The sequence below is a fragment of the Triturus cristatus genome, chromosome 1_2 (assembly GCF_964204655.1).
Source record: "Triturus cristatus chromosome 1_2, aTriCri1.1, whole genome shotgun sequence".
NCBI lineage: Eukaryota > Metazoa > Chordata > Amphibia > Caudata > Salamandridae > Triturus > Triturus cristatus.
This window is the reverse complement of record NC_140580.1, coordinates 771,193,193-771,209,375: the sequence shown is the minus strand read 5'-3', so window position 1 is coordinate 771,209,375 and position 16,183 is coordinate 771,193,193. Positions and strand designations below refer to the sequence as shown.

Sequence of the window (16,183 nt, the reverse complement as noted above, 5' to 3'; positions counted from 1 at the left end):
CCATCCAGCTGGCCACTCTTTCCAGACAGGACGTGAGAGCCCCTCCTGAGTTGTCATTATTGTTCAGAGAAACGACTAACTGAGTATCATCCGCATAGGTGACAATTTGCACCCCAAATGGGTTGACGATACTTGCCAATGAACTCAGGTAGACGTTGAACAAGGTGGGGCTTAATGCTGAGCCCTGAGGGACTCCACAAGAGAGAGGCAATGGGTTAGATGTGTAATCATCCGCAAAGACTGAAGAGATTCTGTCTTCTAAAAAAGACCGAAGCCATTTCAATACGACACCCCCAACCCCAATACCTTGGAGTTAGTTGATCAGGAGTGAGTGGTTGACAGTGTCGAAGGCTGCGCTGAGGTCTAATAAAATAATTGCAGCACAGCCTCCGCTATCTAAAATCTTCCTGGATTCCTCCACAACCGACAGGAGTGCAGTCTCAGTACCCTGTTGCGCCCTAAAGCCGGTCTGGGATGAGTGCAACAATTCATTCTTTTCGAGAAAGCTGGAAAGCGTAAAATTTACATGCTTCTCGGCTATTTTACAAACATCAGGGAGCAAGGATATGGGTCTAAAATGTGACCAGTCTTCCGGATCCAGGTTAGGCTTCTTCAACAGGGCCTTAACCATTGCCCTTTTCCACAGAGGAGGTACAATACCTGTACGGAACGAAGCGTTGATGAGATCAACCAAAACTGATAAGATGGTCTTCCTGATTTTAAAAAGAACAGTAGGAGGGGCAGGATCCGAAGGGGAGCCTGATTTACGATGAGTTAAAATTTCAACCAAAGCAGACTCATCTAAGAGAGGAAGTTCTTCCAGAAGGGCTTGTTCCTGCATGGGGTCGTTTTGGTGGAACAGCTGTAAATCTCTTTCTGAGGGAAAGGATTTATAGATGGTTTGATTTTTTTCTGTGGGCCCTTACTATGTGGCCATTTACTATCAACATTTATATACCTTATTGACTTGTCTGAGGTACCAGATTACCTTATAGGTACCAGGCTTCTTATTGCAAGAGGTCTATGACTCCATTGGATATCATATTCACCTATTCTTGACAAATCGCCCTGATGAAGTTCAAGCAACTAATCTGAACTAAACGCGTTGGCTGGATGATGCAATTTACTGAATAAAGCTGATGACGAATTTGGATATCTTGCCGGACTCATTATCTTTATAATAGTGAAAAAATTGTCACTGGTGCACTATTCCATAAACCTTAGTTGAGAATTTGTCATTGTTTTGTCATTTTAGAGATGTTGATACTGAGATATTGAATGAGCAATAACTCCTCCTGATGACGTGGTTTATATACGGCTTTGGCTTAAGGAGACAACCCCTATTAATGACAGCCTATTAACAAAGCCAGCAATTTAAAAGTTTCTTGCCTTCAGTAACAAAATATTTCTCATGGATATATAATTTTTCTGCAGACCCCTGACCATTACCAAATATCCAGGCATCACGGTTGTCCAGAAAATCTTTTCCCAGTAGTAGATCTCCAGCACCGTTAGGTGGCAGCGTGTGGCACCAGTCACAGTTCCACCCACTGGACAGGATGCCACCATTGTATAAAAGGTGCCACGCTGATGTAGGTTCCCAATACTTTTTCTGCTCACTGACTCATCGGGAGAGTAGGGAAGACTGTAAAGATAATGCAGGAAGAAAATGAATCCACTAGAAATATTGTTACCGATGGTTAGTAACTTTTACTTCTGATGGATATACCTTCCTGCAGATTTCACATCTTCAGCATGAATCCCAAAGCAATACCCTCAAGGAATTGGGAATGAGTAGGGACGTTTTACTAAGGAAATTATGCAGTACAGCCCTGGCAAAGTGTCCCTCACTGCATGTTTGGGCTATGAGACAGTAATGTTTATCAAATGTGTGCTGGGATGACCATGTGCTCACTCGGTAGATGTCAGAACTAGAACAACTCTAGTTGAACTGTAGAAGTAGACATGGTTCTAGTGAAGTGGGCACAACACAAATGCCGTCCTGAAAGCCTTCTTTCCCAAGGCATATCAGATTTTATTGCAGAATATGATTGCCTTTAGTTACCACCTTGCCTTTCTTGGCTCTTGGCAAAACTCACAAACAACTGGTCATCTACTGTGTCTGGCCGAGTGCAGTTGATGTAGGAGACCACACGCCTGGAATTCAGTCTATGCAGTCTCTTCTCATCTTTGGTGGGATGAGGGAGAGGAAAGAAGTTTGGAAGAGTGACAGAGTGGGTAATATGAAAGGCTGAAACTACCTTAGGCACGAAGGCTAGGCAAAACCCGCTTGACTGAGTAAGGTGTACGCCCTTACAGGGCACGAAGTTCTCCAAAGCCTAGGTGCAGAAGGTATTAAAACTAATGCTGTCTTCAAAGTAAGATGTTGAACTGGACAACTGGGAAATGGCTAAAAAGTAGATGCCATCAGAAAGTCAACACAAAAGTCGAATCCCACTGAGGAACAATGAATGCAGGAGGAGGAAATACGTCAAACAAAACCTTCAGAAAACCTGCACCTAAAGGAAACCTGAACTATCAAGGTTGATCTGGAAGAGACTTGGAGTTAGGTAATCCTTAACTAATGCTTCATCCAGCCCGGCTGTGCAAGAAACAGTGTAAAATGCAAGAAATCAGAAAGCATGATCAAATGGTTCCTAGCCTTTTGACTTCCACTTCACAGAGACCCACATAAATGGGTTTTGTAGCAGGTTTCCTAGAGCTAAAGTGATGTCTACAACTTCATCAAGAATGCAAAAGGACTCTAGTTGGAGCCACTCAATCTTCACCCATAGAGCTACATTATTTTAAAATTGGGGTGGAGGATCTGACTACTCTGCTGCAAGACAAGATTTGGCCTGGGCAGGAGAGGAAGAAATGGGTGAATGCTGAGTGTCAACAGATCGATATACGAGATCATCTGCACCCACTGAAATATTAGACTTAGGCACTTTAGAGGGCAAAGTCAAATCCATAGTCTCTACAGCTTAACACACCAACCTGGCACAGGAAGAGACTTCCACCCATCGAGCCCCCAGAGGGATAAAGCATGTCCCCTTCTTGTTAGGTGTCTGAATAATTGGTATTTTACAAATCAAGGTAAAGACCTTCATCGGGGGGAGTAGAATATCAGCCTTAAAATTATCATCTTCCATTTGCCCATAGTCCTTATCAACCATGGTTAAGGAACTAGAGTTTAAGCCAAATATTTCCTCCACACAGGAAAATTTATGGGCCCAAGAAAGAGACTGTTCTCCAAGGCAAATTCCAAACTTCTCTTGTGCCACCTGGATAATTTCAGATGACTTTGATGGTGACATCAGTAATGACTCTTAACAGGGTGCTGGAACCCTGGCAATGTTGTTAAAGGCACTAGTCCAAGACTTCATCTTAGGCACTGAGGCCTGAGCCTTGGATACATAGGGGTTGTAGCCTGAAAGAGCAGTTCAACCCTTAGGGAGTTGTTCCAAGTGTACCATGGCTATCCTAAAGATGTCATCCTGGCTTGATGGAAGACCTCCACCTGCACAGGGTCGAATAACAGAGCTATAAATTCCATCAAAATCTTTTCCAGCTTTGGAATTGGCTCCAAGGATGAGGGAGAGCTTGGCATCAGGGAACAGCACAGTGGCTGAGACTGGTATTAGGAACTGGACAGTTTCAAGGAAGGAGAAGATTTCTCCTTTCAACTGGGCTGTTTTTGATTTTTGAGGGAAGGCCTTTTGAGTGATAGTTTCCTCACAGTAGACTTACCTGTAGGAGAAGGGTTCAGTTTTGGTGCGTTCCACAGGGCCTTGGCCAGGAAAAAGATGGTCTCATGCTATTGTATGGACTTGGGATGAATCAGGCAACACGAACCACAGGTTGTGGCGTAGAGTTCAGATCCAAGACACCAAATGAAGATATTATGAGGAATTTTTATAAAACTTTTGCTTGCAGAAAATACAGGAGTGCATAAACCCTGAAACCTTCAAGGAGATATTTGACTTAGTTGCTGATGTAGCTGAGAAAATATTTGTCTGTGTAGCACCAAAAGAGAGTGCCAGCTTATGTCAATGAGGCATGGTAAAACAGGAACTGACAGCAGGGAACAGGCTGGTGCCTTTTATATACTGTTGTTCAGTAGGGGAAGTCACAGCTAGAACTGCATGGCACCACCTCGTGGTGCTAGAGAGCTACTGCCGGGAAAATATTTTCCAGACCAGTCTGACACCTGGACAATATTCTAAAGGTGGGGAATCTGCAGTAAATTGCACCCATCAGAAATAAGCCTTTACCATAAACTGAACTAATTACATTATTATCATTTTGAAATGTTTAATCCCAACTTAGGTTCCTAGCTTTGGTCAGTGAATTTTCAAGACATTATTATTGGTTACTGTGCATTTTGCTCCAATAGGAGTTCCTATCAGTTACCAAATACAATCAACCATCATAGTTAAGACAAAAACAGTTATTCCTTCAACATATACAAGTCACAAATGTAGGTGATACCAAATACATAGATAACATTCCATCTGTGTCACAAATATGCATGTCCCTGTACACTTTCCAAAAACACACCCCATACACTTCACAAACTAAACACAAGAAACAATATTTGATGTTTTATTAAACAAACTTCAGCCATTGTTTCCTCTGACATATACAAATGAAGGCAGAGTGTGACAGGGAAAGGAAACTGTATGTGGATCAAAGTACAATAATTGTAGTACACAGCTTTCAATAAATTACTGTGTGTACAGTACTGCAATGTCACTGGGGTACATCACAACACAACTGCAACCCTCCCACCCCGAGCTCCTTCTCATTGTGATTAGCTGGTTGAGAAGAAAATATTAGGAAATCCAGAACACACAGATCTAGGTAAATGATTCAATACAATTAAACAATGATTTTTTCCTAGGCATTCAAGATGTGTGATATGGTAAAAACTAGACTAGGCACTAGATAGAGCAAGAGGATACACAGAGATTCTGTATAAATTGAGACACTGGAAAAAATATGATGTAATTCGAAAAACAGCTAGTAATTGGCACCTGATAATTAGAGATGTCTGGTGATATATATGATGGGCAAATGCAATTCCTGGTAGACAGGGACTCCATGTAAATGTAGACAATGGGTAAAATGAGACTCCTGCTAAATGGAGACACCTTGTAAATTGAGTTAACAGACACAAAGAATTGTGACAAAAATACACCTCAAGGAAAGGAGGAAATTCATGGAAAAGAGAGACCCAATGTAGGAGACACCTGAAATAAGGGCATTGCAGATAAATATGAGATTCCTCATTAAAGAGAATACCTAAGAAATCTGAAACTGTTAAACGAGTGAAAAAAACCTCCATTTGTTTGCTACCCACTGCTACTCTTAATTTGTAAGCAGTGGACAAAGATTTCTCCCTAAATGAAATAAATGTGTTAATTAAAGCACTGTAAAGTATTTCCTAGTCACTATGCACCATGATGCACCAAACACTACCAACTAACATACCAGCGCCAACAGTACATCTAACAATACATCCAATATGGCCTAGATATATCATATGTTGCGCTACACCAGTTCACATCGCATTGGCGACCAAGAAACTCAACACACATGTCTTCTTTCACTGGGTAAAGACATATCTATTCACCAATAACAATGTTAAGCAAATGAGAAATCCATCTGCTTTAGCCCTTAAACACTTTACAACCTTACAAAATAATTTCACCAAACACAATATATGTAATACATCATCATAAGCTGAACCAAAATCCGGTCTGCGATACCAATGCGAAAAGTCACTAGGATCAAGAAAGCCCTATGAGTTTATGCAAATAACAGAAAGTGTGCTGTATAAACACCAATAACTTAACATAGATTAGAGAATGGGACAAGCAGTAAAAGTTAGTTGTGAGTTTTTAATTAACACATGTACTATGAGAGAAATTTTTGGGAAAGAGGGTAATCTTCAGGTATTTCAATTTCATGTTTCCATTTGGTACCAGGGTCTGATGTCTTACTACCATATTTTAATGTAACAGCAGGCCTACTAAAGAAAATGCTTTAATTGTAAAAGCGTAAGCATAGCTATTTTATTTAAATATTGTGTGATGGTCAGAGCTCTCACAATTAATATGGTATAGAGACTATTGTCTATATTTTCCCCTCTATATTTTAGTAATTAAATTAAAGAACCTATGTGTGACAGTTACAAATATTAACATCGATTAACAGCGATTCCAGGCTGCATTGGGAAATCATAGATTATACCTTGTGTTTTAACCTTTCAAGATCTAGTGGGAACTCATTGGTGTCCACTGAGCTTCAAAGTGAGGAATGTTATGCCATTACTATTCAAAGCAAAATGGAATACTTTATAGAGAAGGCTAGAAATATTTGCAAAGAGGCAAACACATGTGTTATCCACAGACAGGTCATTTGATGTATCTGACTCAAACATGTGTATGTAAAATATGAATGACATCTTAAACAATGTATACTGATGAAAACCAGTGTACCACTTTACAAAGTGAGGTGAAGCTCTATCTTTTATTTTGTACCTTAGTCTTTCAGATAAACTAGAATTATGTTTATTAATCACATATTACAATGTATGCACTCCATAACATCTCATCATGATCCATTCAAAAGTATTAATATATTGCTAAATCTGGTAACTTGTAACCATTGTCAAAATACATTTGTGAACTTGCACCCTGCAGTGTATGATTTTTCATAATATAATATCGATTTCTGACACTCTAACTGTAGTACCAGCACAGCACCAATTTTCCCTGCTCATTTAACATCCTCCTCTTTTAACCAGGAACATTGGCAACTGAGGCAGTGGTGTTATATGGCCACAAAACGAATGAAAAAGGAGTGTGAATAAAGAATCTATGCACACGGTGATAAACTGAAACATGGCTTACTGGGTGTTTTTATTGCTATTACTATATTTTGCCAGTGCTACTCTTTTACATTCACGTGTTCAATTAGATTTATGTTGTAGTAAGATTTCTGCCTACACACATTTTGGGCACTAGTTTTGTCAGCTAAACTCCATTTTTATGTTACTGTTTTTCTATGGAACAATGACCCATCGAAAGGTATTCCTTAGGCATATAAACCATGGGAAAATGTACTTCTTACACAAAACCTATGGTGCGGTTAATAGGGAACACATTAATTGTGACCACAGAACGGTTGTTCTGGATTTACATATGGCAGCATTCTATGGTAACCATTGACTACATGAAATATGTAAACTAATGTGACTTTTCAACATATGATCCCCGGAAAGGTATTCGTGGAACACAATCATTGTTAAACAGACTCTCATGCATACTTCGTATGGCAAGGCGACTGCTGGATATAGGATCTATGGTAAGGCAACACTTGTAGACATTAACCAAGGGATCTATGGTAAGGCGCATGTCCCCTTCACAGTGCTGTAATAAACAACCCCAGGGAGAACGAGTACTCACTGAAGGACACTGAAGTTGTGTACAAAGAACTTGATCCTTAGAAAAAGAGTGAAGTTGATGATGGATGATTTTCTTTTGGCCTGGTCATCCCAGCCATCAGGAGCCACTTTATAAAGAATATCTTCGTCGTCCAAGAAAAAAAACTCCTTGTCTGAGTGAGAAGCAGAAAACATAGATGAATTTAAAAGAATATGTTCAATTCATTATCATCATTTTATACAAGCATCCATGGAGGGACCACCATCCCTGATGAACAGTGGGAAAGAAAGTGACACCTGAGGCTCTAAGTGGTTGTTGCTGGAATCTCTACTCAATATAGGAAAACATAAAAAAAGGAAATTACACCTATAGTAACCAAAGGTTGAGTGAGGTTAACAAGCCTTGTGCATGAAAGGAAATTCTACATAAACAAAGGAAGTATGCAGAGAGAAGTCAGCCTGCTAAGGTGGAACCTCTCAAGCACCTCAAAGGATCCCTTGGAAACAGAGCTAGAGTGCTTAGTGTGTGGCTGAAAGCACTAAAAACAGATCCTGTTGGTAGGGGCTCTATGAATGCACATACATGAGCCAATGTTTATAATCTTCCTGCAGAAGCAGACAATGTATTATATCACTTGAAATAACCTTATGTAAACAAAGTATAAAATACGAGCATTGTGACCATAGCATAAGTTTTAAATGGATTTTTAGAATGGAAATTTAAGAGCACCCTCTTCATCTGATAGCAGCAGATAAATTAATCTCTTTATATATGCAGATGGTTCCAGAAACCTTAGCTGCTGTAATCTTAAATAATACTTTCCTGCAATGCAGAAAGACAACATATGCACCAAAAATGAATTTAATAACAGTCTGCAGATCCATACGTCTCCAGTGAGCTTGAACCCTCCTTAATTTCCATTTACACTATTCATAGCTGGATACATGCCTGATAATAAAGTACTACTGACACAGTCAAAATATCCTTGAACACACCATCAACATGAGGATCATTAAACTTCCAGAAAGTTGCTTAACTGTCAGCGCTACTAAACCCCTCTCTCAATATACATGTAGATTAAGTATGGCTTCATAGTTAGTAGGTTCTGTAGAAATTCAATTAATGTGAAATAGGACTTACAGTCACAATGATCTCTTAAAAACTCCACGCTTATTCGGATTTGCAGACTCCTCTGCAATGTCTACTGGGAAATTTGCCACATGACTCTCCAAACGACTCATCTAATTTACCCCTGAACCCATTCACTTCTGGATTCATGGAGAACCAGACAAATATACCTCAGCACTTGTGCCCATGGTACATTGATAAGTTATCCAGTAAATCCTCTAATCACTACTTCCAGGATCTAGTGGGAAATTATAAATTAGATACCTGCATGCACTCTCCAGGGTCCAGTTGAAATCCATCTTTCACACTTTAGTTTTGACTCCGTCCTGGGTCCATTTGGGATTCATTGGATGTATCTCCAGGAAGCATTAGAAGTTCATCAAAATATCTCACTAGTCACTCAGTCCAGGTTCAATTGGAAAATTATAGATTACATCTCTTATTTTAACGTTTCATGATCCAGTGGGGAGTCATTGGTGCCCAGTGCTTCTAGAAATCAATCTTCACGGGAGCACCAGGTTATGACCTTACCTAATGCATGTCAATAATCAAAACCCTCCAGAATTCACTAGGAACTCATATTGCCAAAAGTTCACTAAGATGAAAATTAAGGCTTTAAGCGGTGCATGCACCAAACTAAGGGGCTTATTAGGATGGCCGGTGGACTGAAGTCCGCCCGCCACCTTAGCGATGCTGGGACGGGCAGCCTGCGGTGCGGCGGCTCCGCACCACCAATTAGGATGTGACGGCCACCTTGGCAGTCGCATTCCGAATCTTTAACATTGCAGCGGGTGCTGCTGTAAGCAGCACCCACCCGAATGCCAAAGAGGCATGCTGTGCATTGCCATGCACAACGTGACAGGCACCGCGCGGGCCCCCAAAGCAATTCCTGCCAGCCTTTCCATGGTGGTATCATCGCCATGGAAAGGCCCCGTCAACCCATCAACATAATATGGTTGGCGGTGCCTTCCAGGCACCGCCACCATGTTATGCCCCAGCTCCACCTGGCCAGCAATCGTAACGATTCCCGACCAGCGGAAAAGCGGCGGACGGACTTTCCGTCTGCCACAGTACGCCCCGCCATGCTAATACGGCAGGGGGTAAATCATGTTGTGATGGCGAGCAAATCGCGCCGGCCGGCCGGGCGGTGGCGATCCCCCGCCATCATAATGACCCCCCTAACTGCTGTCAGTATGAATATTCCATTAAGTAGCACATATTCATCGCTTGAACCTCAATGGATGAAAGCGGCATAAGTCCATGGTCTTGAAGACTACAGTGAAGTAGTCTGAGACTGATCACATAATGTAGTGGTCTACACTGAATTGTTTTGTGCATTAATCTGTATCAGGCACTGTCTGAAGCTGCATTTAGGAGGAGCTTTTAACTAAGGCTGCCCATGAGTAACAACCTATTATTTAAGAACATCATTAATACACTCACCTTTCATGGATGCTAACCCAAAGTAGAAATATTCTTCCAGATTTGCATGTGCCATTACCATATCAAAGACATCTCTGGCCTTAGACTTGATGTCACAATTTACCTCCAGACATTGTCCATTTGGTAAAATGACATAGAGGCTTCTTTGAGATAAATATGACTTCCCTCTTTTAGTCTGAAAATCAAAGAAAGATTTTTTTGTGTACTTTTCTGTGAAACATCACTTCATTGGACTTTCTGATTGCAGAAATTAAATGAATACTTACCACAATAGACCGGGGTAATTCTAAGGTCACTGCTGGCTCTCCAGACATCAGGACAAATTCTGGCTGTGAAAACTGAGGAATTAACCACAAATGAGATTATATGTCTTTCATGCTTTAAGAGAGGATTAGAATGAGAGATTTATTTAAACAATTTAGCAGTACAAGTGGTATAAGATGAGCTCACGATGTAACAAACAATAGAGACCAATGAGGATAGACTTAGTGCCTCTACAGTTTCTTATACAGGACCTGGAGAATGAAGAATCCCAAATTGTGAATCTTTAGGGGGAAAAGGGCACTGAGGTAAAGATAGAGACAAGGAATGTTTGTTGTGGAGGAAGTAGACTTTCAAAAGTTAACAGGGGACTAGACACATTTATTTGGGATGATGAACAACAAAAGGGCCTGCGGCTGTTATTGAAAGACAGCATCACTACAATCGGTTTCTGAAAGAGGTCAAGAACATATGGCAAAGTACAATATAGCAAGGTTATAAAATTTAGAAAAACCTTGGAGCAGGACATAAAAATTTCAGCAAACATCAACTTGGAAAGAATAAGCAAATAAAAACCAAGAGATAATCAAGGCAAATAATCAAGATTCCAGCATCTCAAAGAGTTAATCAGAAGACTTCATTAAAAAGCTGGCAAATGCTAGAAACATAAGGAAGGAAACATACATGTTTGTCGTGGTTTTGTCCAGGCCATTGGCCACACTAGGTAGGTTTAGCTCTTTCATTAGCATATGCTCCTCTTTAATATGTCCATGTCAAGCTACATGTCTCAAAACTCAAATTGCATTTTAACTGCTTGAAATTACAATGGACTGCACAGTGTCGGTCATGCAAGATCTTGTGCTATTCAAAGGACGGGGCATACAAAAATATAATAGACAACTTAGTAGGGAACAGAGTCATTTATGGGTGAATCAAGAAAGTAATTTATCCAGGAACACGTACCACAGTCTTTGGGTTCTCACTCTGTCGCAAGGGAAGTATCAAGTCCACTGGTGTGCTATGGGAAACAGCGTTTAAAACGCTGCCATTACATGATGTTCCTTTTACAATGTGGTCATTACAACGACCGTGTTGTTAGAACGCGATACTTTTACATCGCAAGTCATTAGATCAACGTGCTGTAGGGGGCGCTCTAACCTAAAGAATAGTATAATATATAATATTCCAACACCTTCCCTATTGTTGCGCACGTTAGAGCTAGAATTGTAAGTTATACTATTCCTAAATCCAGCGGCCCCCTACAACGACCGCCTTGTACTAGAACGCGATGTAAAAGCATGCGTAGTAACATGCTATATTCGTGTGCTATAGCTCATGGTACAAAGCATCATCAGTAGAATGAGGGAGCAGCAAGCTATCACCCTCACAATGATCATCATCAATATTCTGGGGTGTGCCCTGCTCTGGCATAGGATCAGAGTCAGAACCAAAAAGTTAATGAAACTTCGGCTGATAGCTGCGACATAATAGAGGCATTGGGTTAGAGTGAAGGTGCAAGATTACTGGATGCCCTTTTGTGATTTTGTAGTGTTGCATCTGACTCAGGGTGTATGGGAACCTACTAAGGAATAAGCTCTGTGGTCGATGGAGTGCAACTTAAATCTTTACACACTCTTGCATTGTCCTTAGAGTCAGAGTGGCAGAAATGAGGCCAAGTCCAGTTTCACTTCTGCTTGGACTTGGATTTCTCCTTACCAAAGGGCTTTGAGGGGGAGGTGGAGTGTTTACAGTAACGGCCCCAGACCAGGACTGGGCCCACAACTTGGAGCAGGTTTTGGACCAGCATGAAGTCTGAAATTTACCAGGGCAGAAGATTCAGTATTTACGGATCATGCAGATTTTGGTGCGTTATACACCAAGATCCGCATGTTATTCCGTATAAACTCAATATAGGTATTATTTATCTCACCAGATAAATAACGTACCCCACGGTATCATTATTTATCAGGGGCAATAAATAATGCCTCAGCTTCTAATCAGACCATATTTTGTAAGTTAAATCCCTTTGAAGAAGATGTCTTTTTTAGTGAGCTATGTATACAGTTTATGAACTCCCTGACTTGGTCCATGTAGGGTGTGTGGTATCAAACACTACTGACCCAAAGAAAATTCAGTTGTTTTCCACTTTGGCCAAGGGGTCAGAGACAAACGAGTGGATGTTTTGTTGTCGGCTTAAAGGGCAAAATGTTTGACCTGATCTATTAATGGCAGTGGTCTAACGAGCTACTGGTATTCAAATCCCCTTTAACTAGTGGAAAATTGGTTTCTCTATAAATAGTTGGGAGTGCCAGCCTCAGCATCAACCTATGACTTATATCAGTAACTAACCCATTTCTACATTAGCAAATGACATGAGACGGCCCAATCCTCATTTGGACTGACATCTTGACTATCCTTCATTCCCCAATGATGGAATAATTAAAATTACAATTAAGTGAGCTGTAGACTGTTGGGAATCATGAACGTATTAATTTGATTGGTATAAATGAAATATAAAATTACTTATGTCGCCACAGCTACAATTTCTCAAATTAATGGGGTCTTATGAAATCAGATAAAACTCTAATACACTTTCTTTTTATGTCGCCTTTCTATGTCAACTGGAAACACTTAAAATTCATAAAGTACTGGTTAGGGCACATACTTTAATAAAACCTGAGACATATTTGATTATGGTTAGCGGGTTCAAGGCAAGGAACCTGCTTCTCAGGGTTTGTATGGGCTTGCAGGCAGATGTACACAGCGATAAATATCTCCTCTCTCCCAGAACCAGCTGTGATGCTTGGATTCCACATCAATTGAGACTGCAAATTTTGGTTTGCAAGTTTTATTCAAGTGTGCAAATCAATGCAAACCTGTAGTTTTTAGGTTAATCTGACTGCAAGATGACCTAAGAATGTAAGCAGTGGTACACTTCATTGTACATGTTAGAGGTGTGATCAATAACTTTTTATAGTTCATGACTCAGAAGGAGATGTTACTTTCAATTGCTGTTAAAGATGTTTGGGTTTGCTGCTATTTGAATAACTTCTGTAGTTGTCTTGTGTACCATGTTTTAATAATTTCTCTAGTTGGTCATAGTCAGGTGTATTTACTACTTTGTGGTTTTTGTACTACTTTCATTAAGTTTTTAAATTGTTGAAAAAACTATACTGACTGGCTGACTAAGTGCTTAATTACAATATTATGAGACCTTATCTTAAATCGTCATGTATGCAAAACCATGGGCCAATATAATATTTCTGCTCAGACAGAAAGGACGTATAGGATTTTATGTCATGGCACCTCGAGTCATAGAAAATGAAAATTTTTAGAAAGAATGGCATTGCCTGACTTGAACAATAACCTTGTGTGTCTAAATGTCTAATTAGGCCAGGTGTCTGCTGGTGGGGTGATGGTGCTCATGAACTATAGGAGATACCTTAAAACACTGCACATTGAATCAGGGGGTGAGAGCACTCTAGGGTGCGGAGAGTTGTGAGATCCTGATTGTATCAATACCTTTCTTCTCTTTTGTGTCAAACTTCTTACAGAGTTAGCTGGGGATGAGTGGCCTTTGGACTCGCAGGATGCAGACACAGTGGAGTTTGACCCAATGTAGCTGCTATTTGCTGAAAAACTGACATTTGACTTCCAGGATATTCCAGGCAGTGGGTTTCCTGTTGATAGTAAACACATTTACATTTAGGTTGTTACAGAGAAAGAATATCTTCCTATAGTGATCATATCTATGATGAGCAGCTATGCTCTCAGCCGAATCCGTGAGATTCTATCTAGTGAACCTGGTTAAATGCTCTGTGGAGTGCAGGCTCTCCAACGAGTAAAGGAAGAATATCCATGGTCAGAGGTCCTGAAAAATGCCTTTGAGAATAATCAAGCCAAGACTTTCCTGAGCAGCATACATGAATACAAGCTTGTCTTCTAGGCAGGAGCTCACAAACAGCACATGTAGTATTGATTCTAGGAAAACATTTATGAGCTAACACTCTGGGCACAGGTGCTAGTCACAACCTTGTAGGACATTCTTGGGAAGCACAATGAGTGCACATGGTCTACAGATTCTACAAGGCCCTTCACTAAGAGCACTTTAGCACACATTTTCAACTTAATGAGACAGACCTAAAGAGTGGACTCAAGGTGCACATGTTCAGCTAAGTTTACACATTCCTTCAAAGAGAGTGCTTTGAGATTACTCATGTTGACGCACTCCAGATGAACTATGTTTAATGAATGAACAGATTCTGTTATTTCTATGAATAGATCTCCTGGCACTGCTTTGAGTCCTGATCCTCTGATGGTGATCTAAGGTTGTTCTGAAGTAGCACTAATTCTTTTCTCAGGGAGTGAACTCATGTTCTGGTAAGTCTGGGTATGCCTTCAAAGGAAATACTAATAATGTTAAGGTGCATTTTGCACCAGAAGTTTACTTCTCTCAACTGATCAGACTTCACTTAATTTGTCGAACTTACCATAGCTATGAATGCACTTGTTCTGATGAGACTAGCAGTGGTTTTCAAGAAGGGCTGTCAGTGCACTCTACGCAAATGTCAGGTGCAATCTACAAGGCATGTCCAGGCACTTGTCAATTTGTGAATGTTTTTTCTGGTCTAATGACAGATGTATTAATACCTTCTTGCTGTCCTCCGCAGGAAAGTATCAGAGATGAACTCTCTGGCACGCGATTGGATTCTCTTGCCTCAGCTGAATGTGTCTGATACATACCTGTAGATTGGCATGGATCAGTGGTTACGGATCCTGTCTCAAGAATAAAAAAAAATTTCAGTCAGAAAATCAGCACCATTTTTAAGCAAAGTGGGAAAAGAAAAAGAAATATATATGTGAGGCTTTTGCTTGTATGAAATTGATAGAAACAGAACAGATAGCAGTAGCATCACATCAGAAATGTCTGCATGTGCATGAAATGAAAAAGACTAGGTTACATACAGTCATGGTTTGCATATCTATGTGTATCAGTGTATGGACAGAATACACCAAGATGTGTGTGTGTGTGTGTGTGTGTGCGTGTGTGTGTGTGTGTGTGTGTGTATGCATGTGTGTGTGTCTGTGTGGGCACGCTAGTGGCTTATTTAGTTGTGTGCCAAATCTGAGTAGGTGTCTGTACATGTGGGTACAGCTGGACCCAAGTACTTCATAAATCCTGTGCTCTTTCCACAACAGACATGCACCAACATTTGAATAGTGTTGCACATGCACAATGTATTGTTTGTGCAACCAGAAGAAGGTATGTTTTTGCACAGCTCGAATCTTGCTTATGTAGATCACCATTTTGTGATTATAGTGCAATTTATAAACAATATCACATAGCTGTAATCAATATTAACAAAATACTAATACAAATTAATTCCTCAAATTCATGATGATAATTCCTAAATTAATTAGGAAAAGTTAAAGATAAAGATCAACAGATATATTAATCAGCCCAAATGTGCAAGTAATTCCTCATCCAGGTTTGAATGTGCAAGTAATTCCTCATCCAGGTTTGAGCCTGATGCTTTTTAATAAATACCAAGATAAGCTTAGATTTGAGCTACCTGCATAACTTCTCTTGATCCCCTTCTCAAGTATTAAGAGGTATTGAATTAACTGCAAAATATTTTTAAATCATCACATTATCCCTTGTGTGATTGACAGAAATGTCTTGAAACAGGATAAGATGCATGCTGTCTTAGATTCCTTTCAAATGCAGAAATATTATTCTTGGTTCAGGTAGAATAGTGATGCTAATAATGAATTTGGCGCCGGGGCAAGCCAAAGCATAAAGCATATGATCTTTTTTCCAGGTTATATGTGTACTAATCTTAATTTTCTTTCTCATAAAAAGATTATCTACTTCAGTTCTGTTGACCCTAAATTTA

General features: G+C 40.1%; 1 protein-coding gene across 2 annotated transcripts in view; it reads right to left on the bottom strand.

Moving 5' to 3' along the window:
- The window catches only part of FRMPD2 (FERM and PDZ domain containing 2), a 503,133-nt gene that overhangs the window by 351,860 nt on the left and 135,090 nt on the right, over window positions 1-16,183 (bottom strand). Inside the window, exons 7-11 of one of the 2 annotated variants that reach the window (XM_085608774.1) lie at window positions 14,937-15,062; window positions 13,809-13,966; window positions 10,292-10,363; window positions 10,026-10,200; window positions 7,476-7,626 (exon numbers count right to left, since the gene is read on the bottom strand). In XM_085608774.1, the coding sequence (XP_085464900.1) occupies window positions 7,476-7,626; window positions 10,026-10,200; window positions 10,292-10,363; window positions 13,809-13,966; window positions 14,937-15,062 (682 nt within the window). The remainder of the gene's footprint in view (window positions 1-7,475; window positions 7,627-10,025; window positions 10,201-10,291; window positions 10,364-13,808; window positions 13,967-14,936; window positions 15,063-16,183) is intronic. The other variant, XM_085608775.1, reaches the window with a different exon arrangement.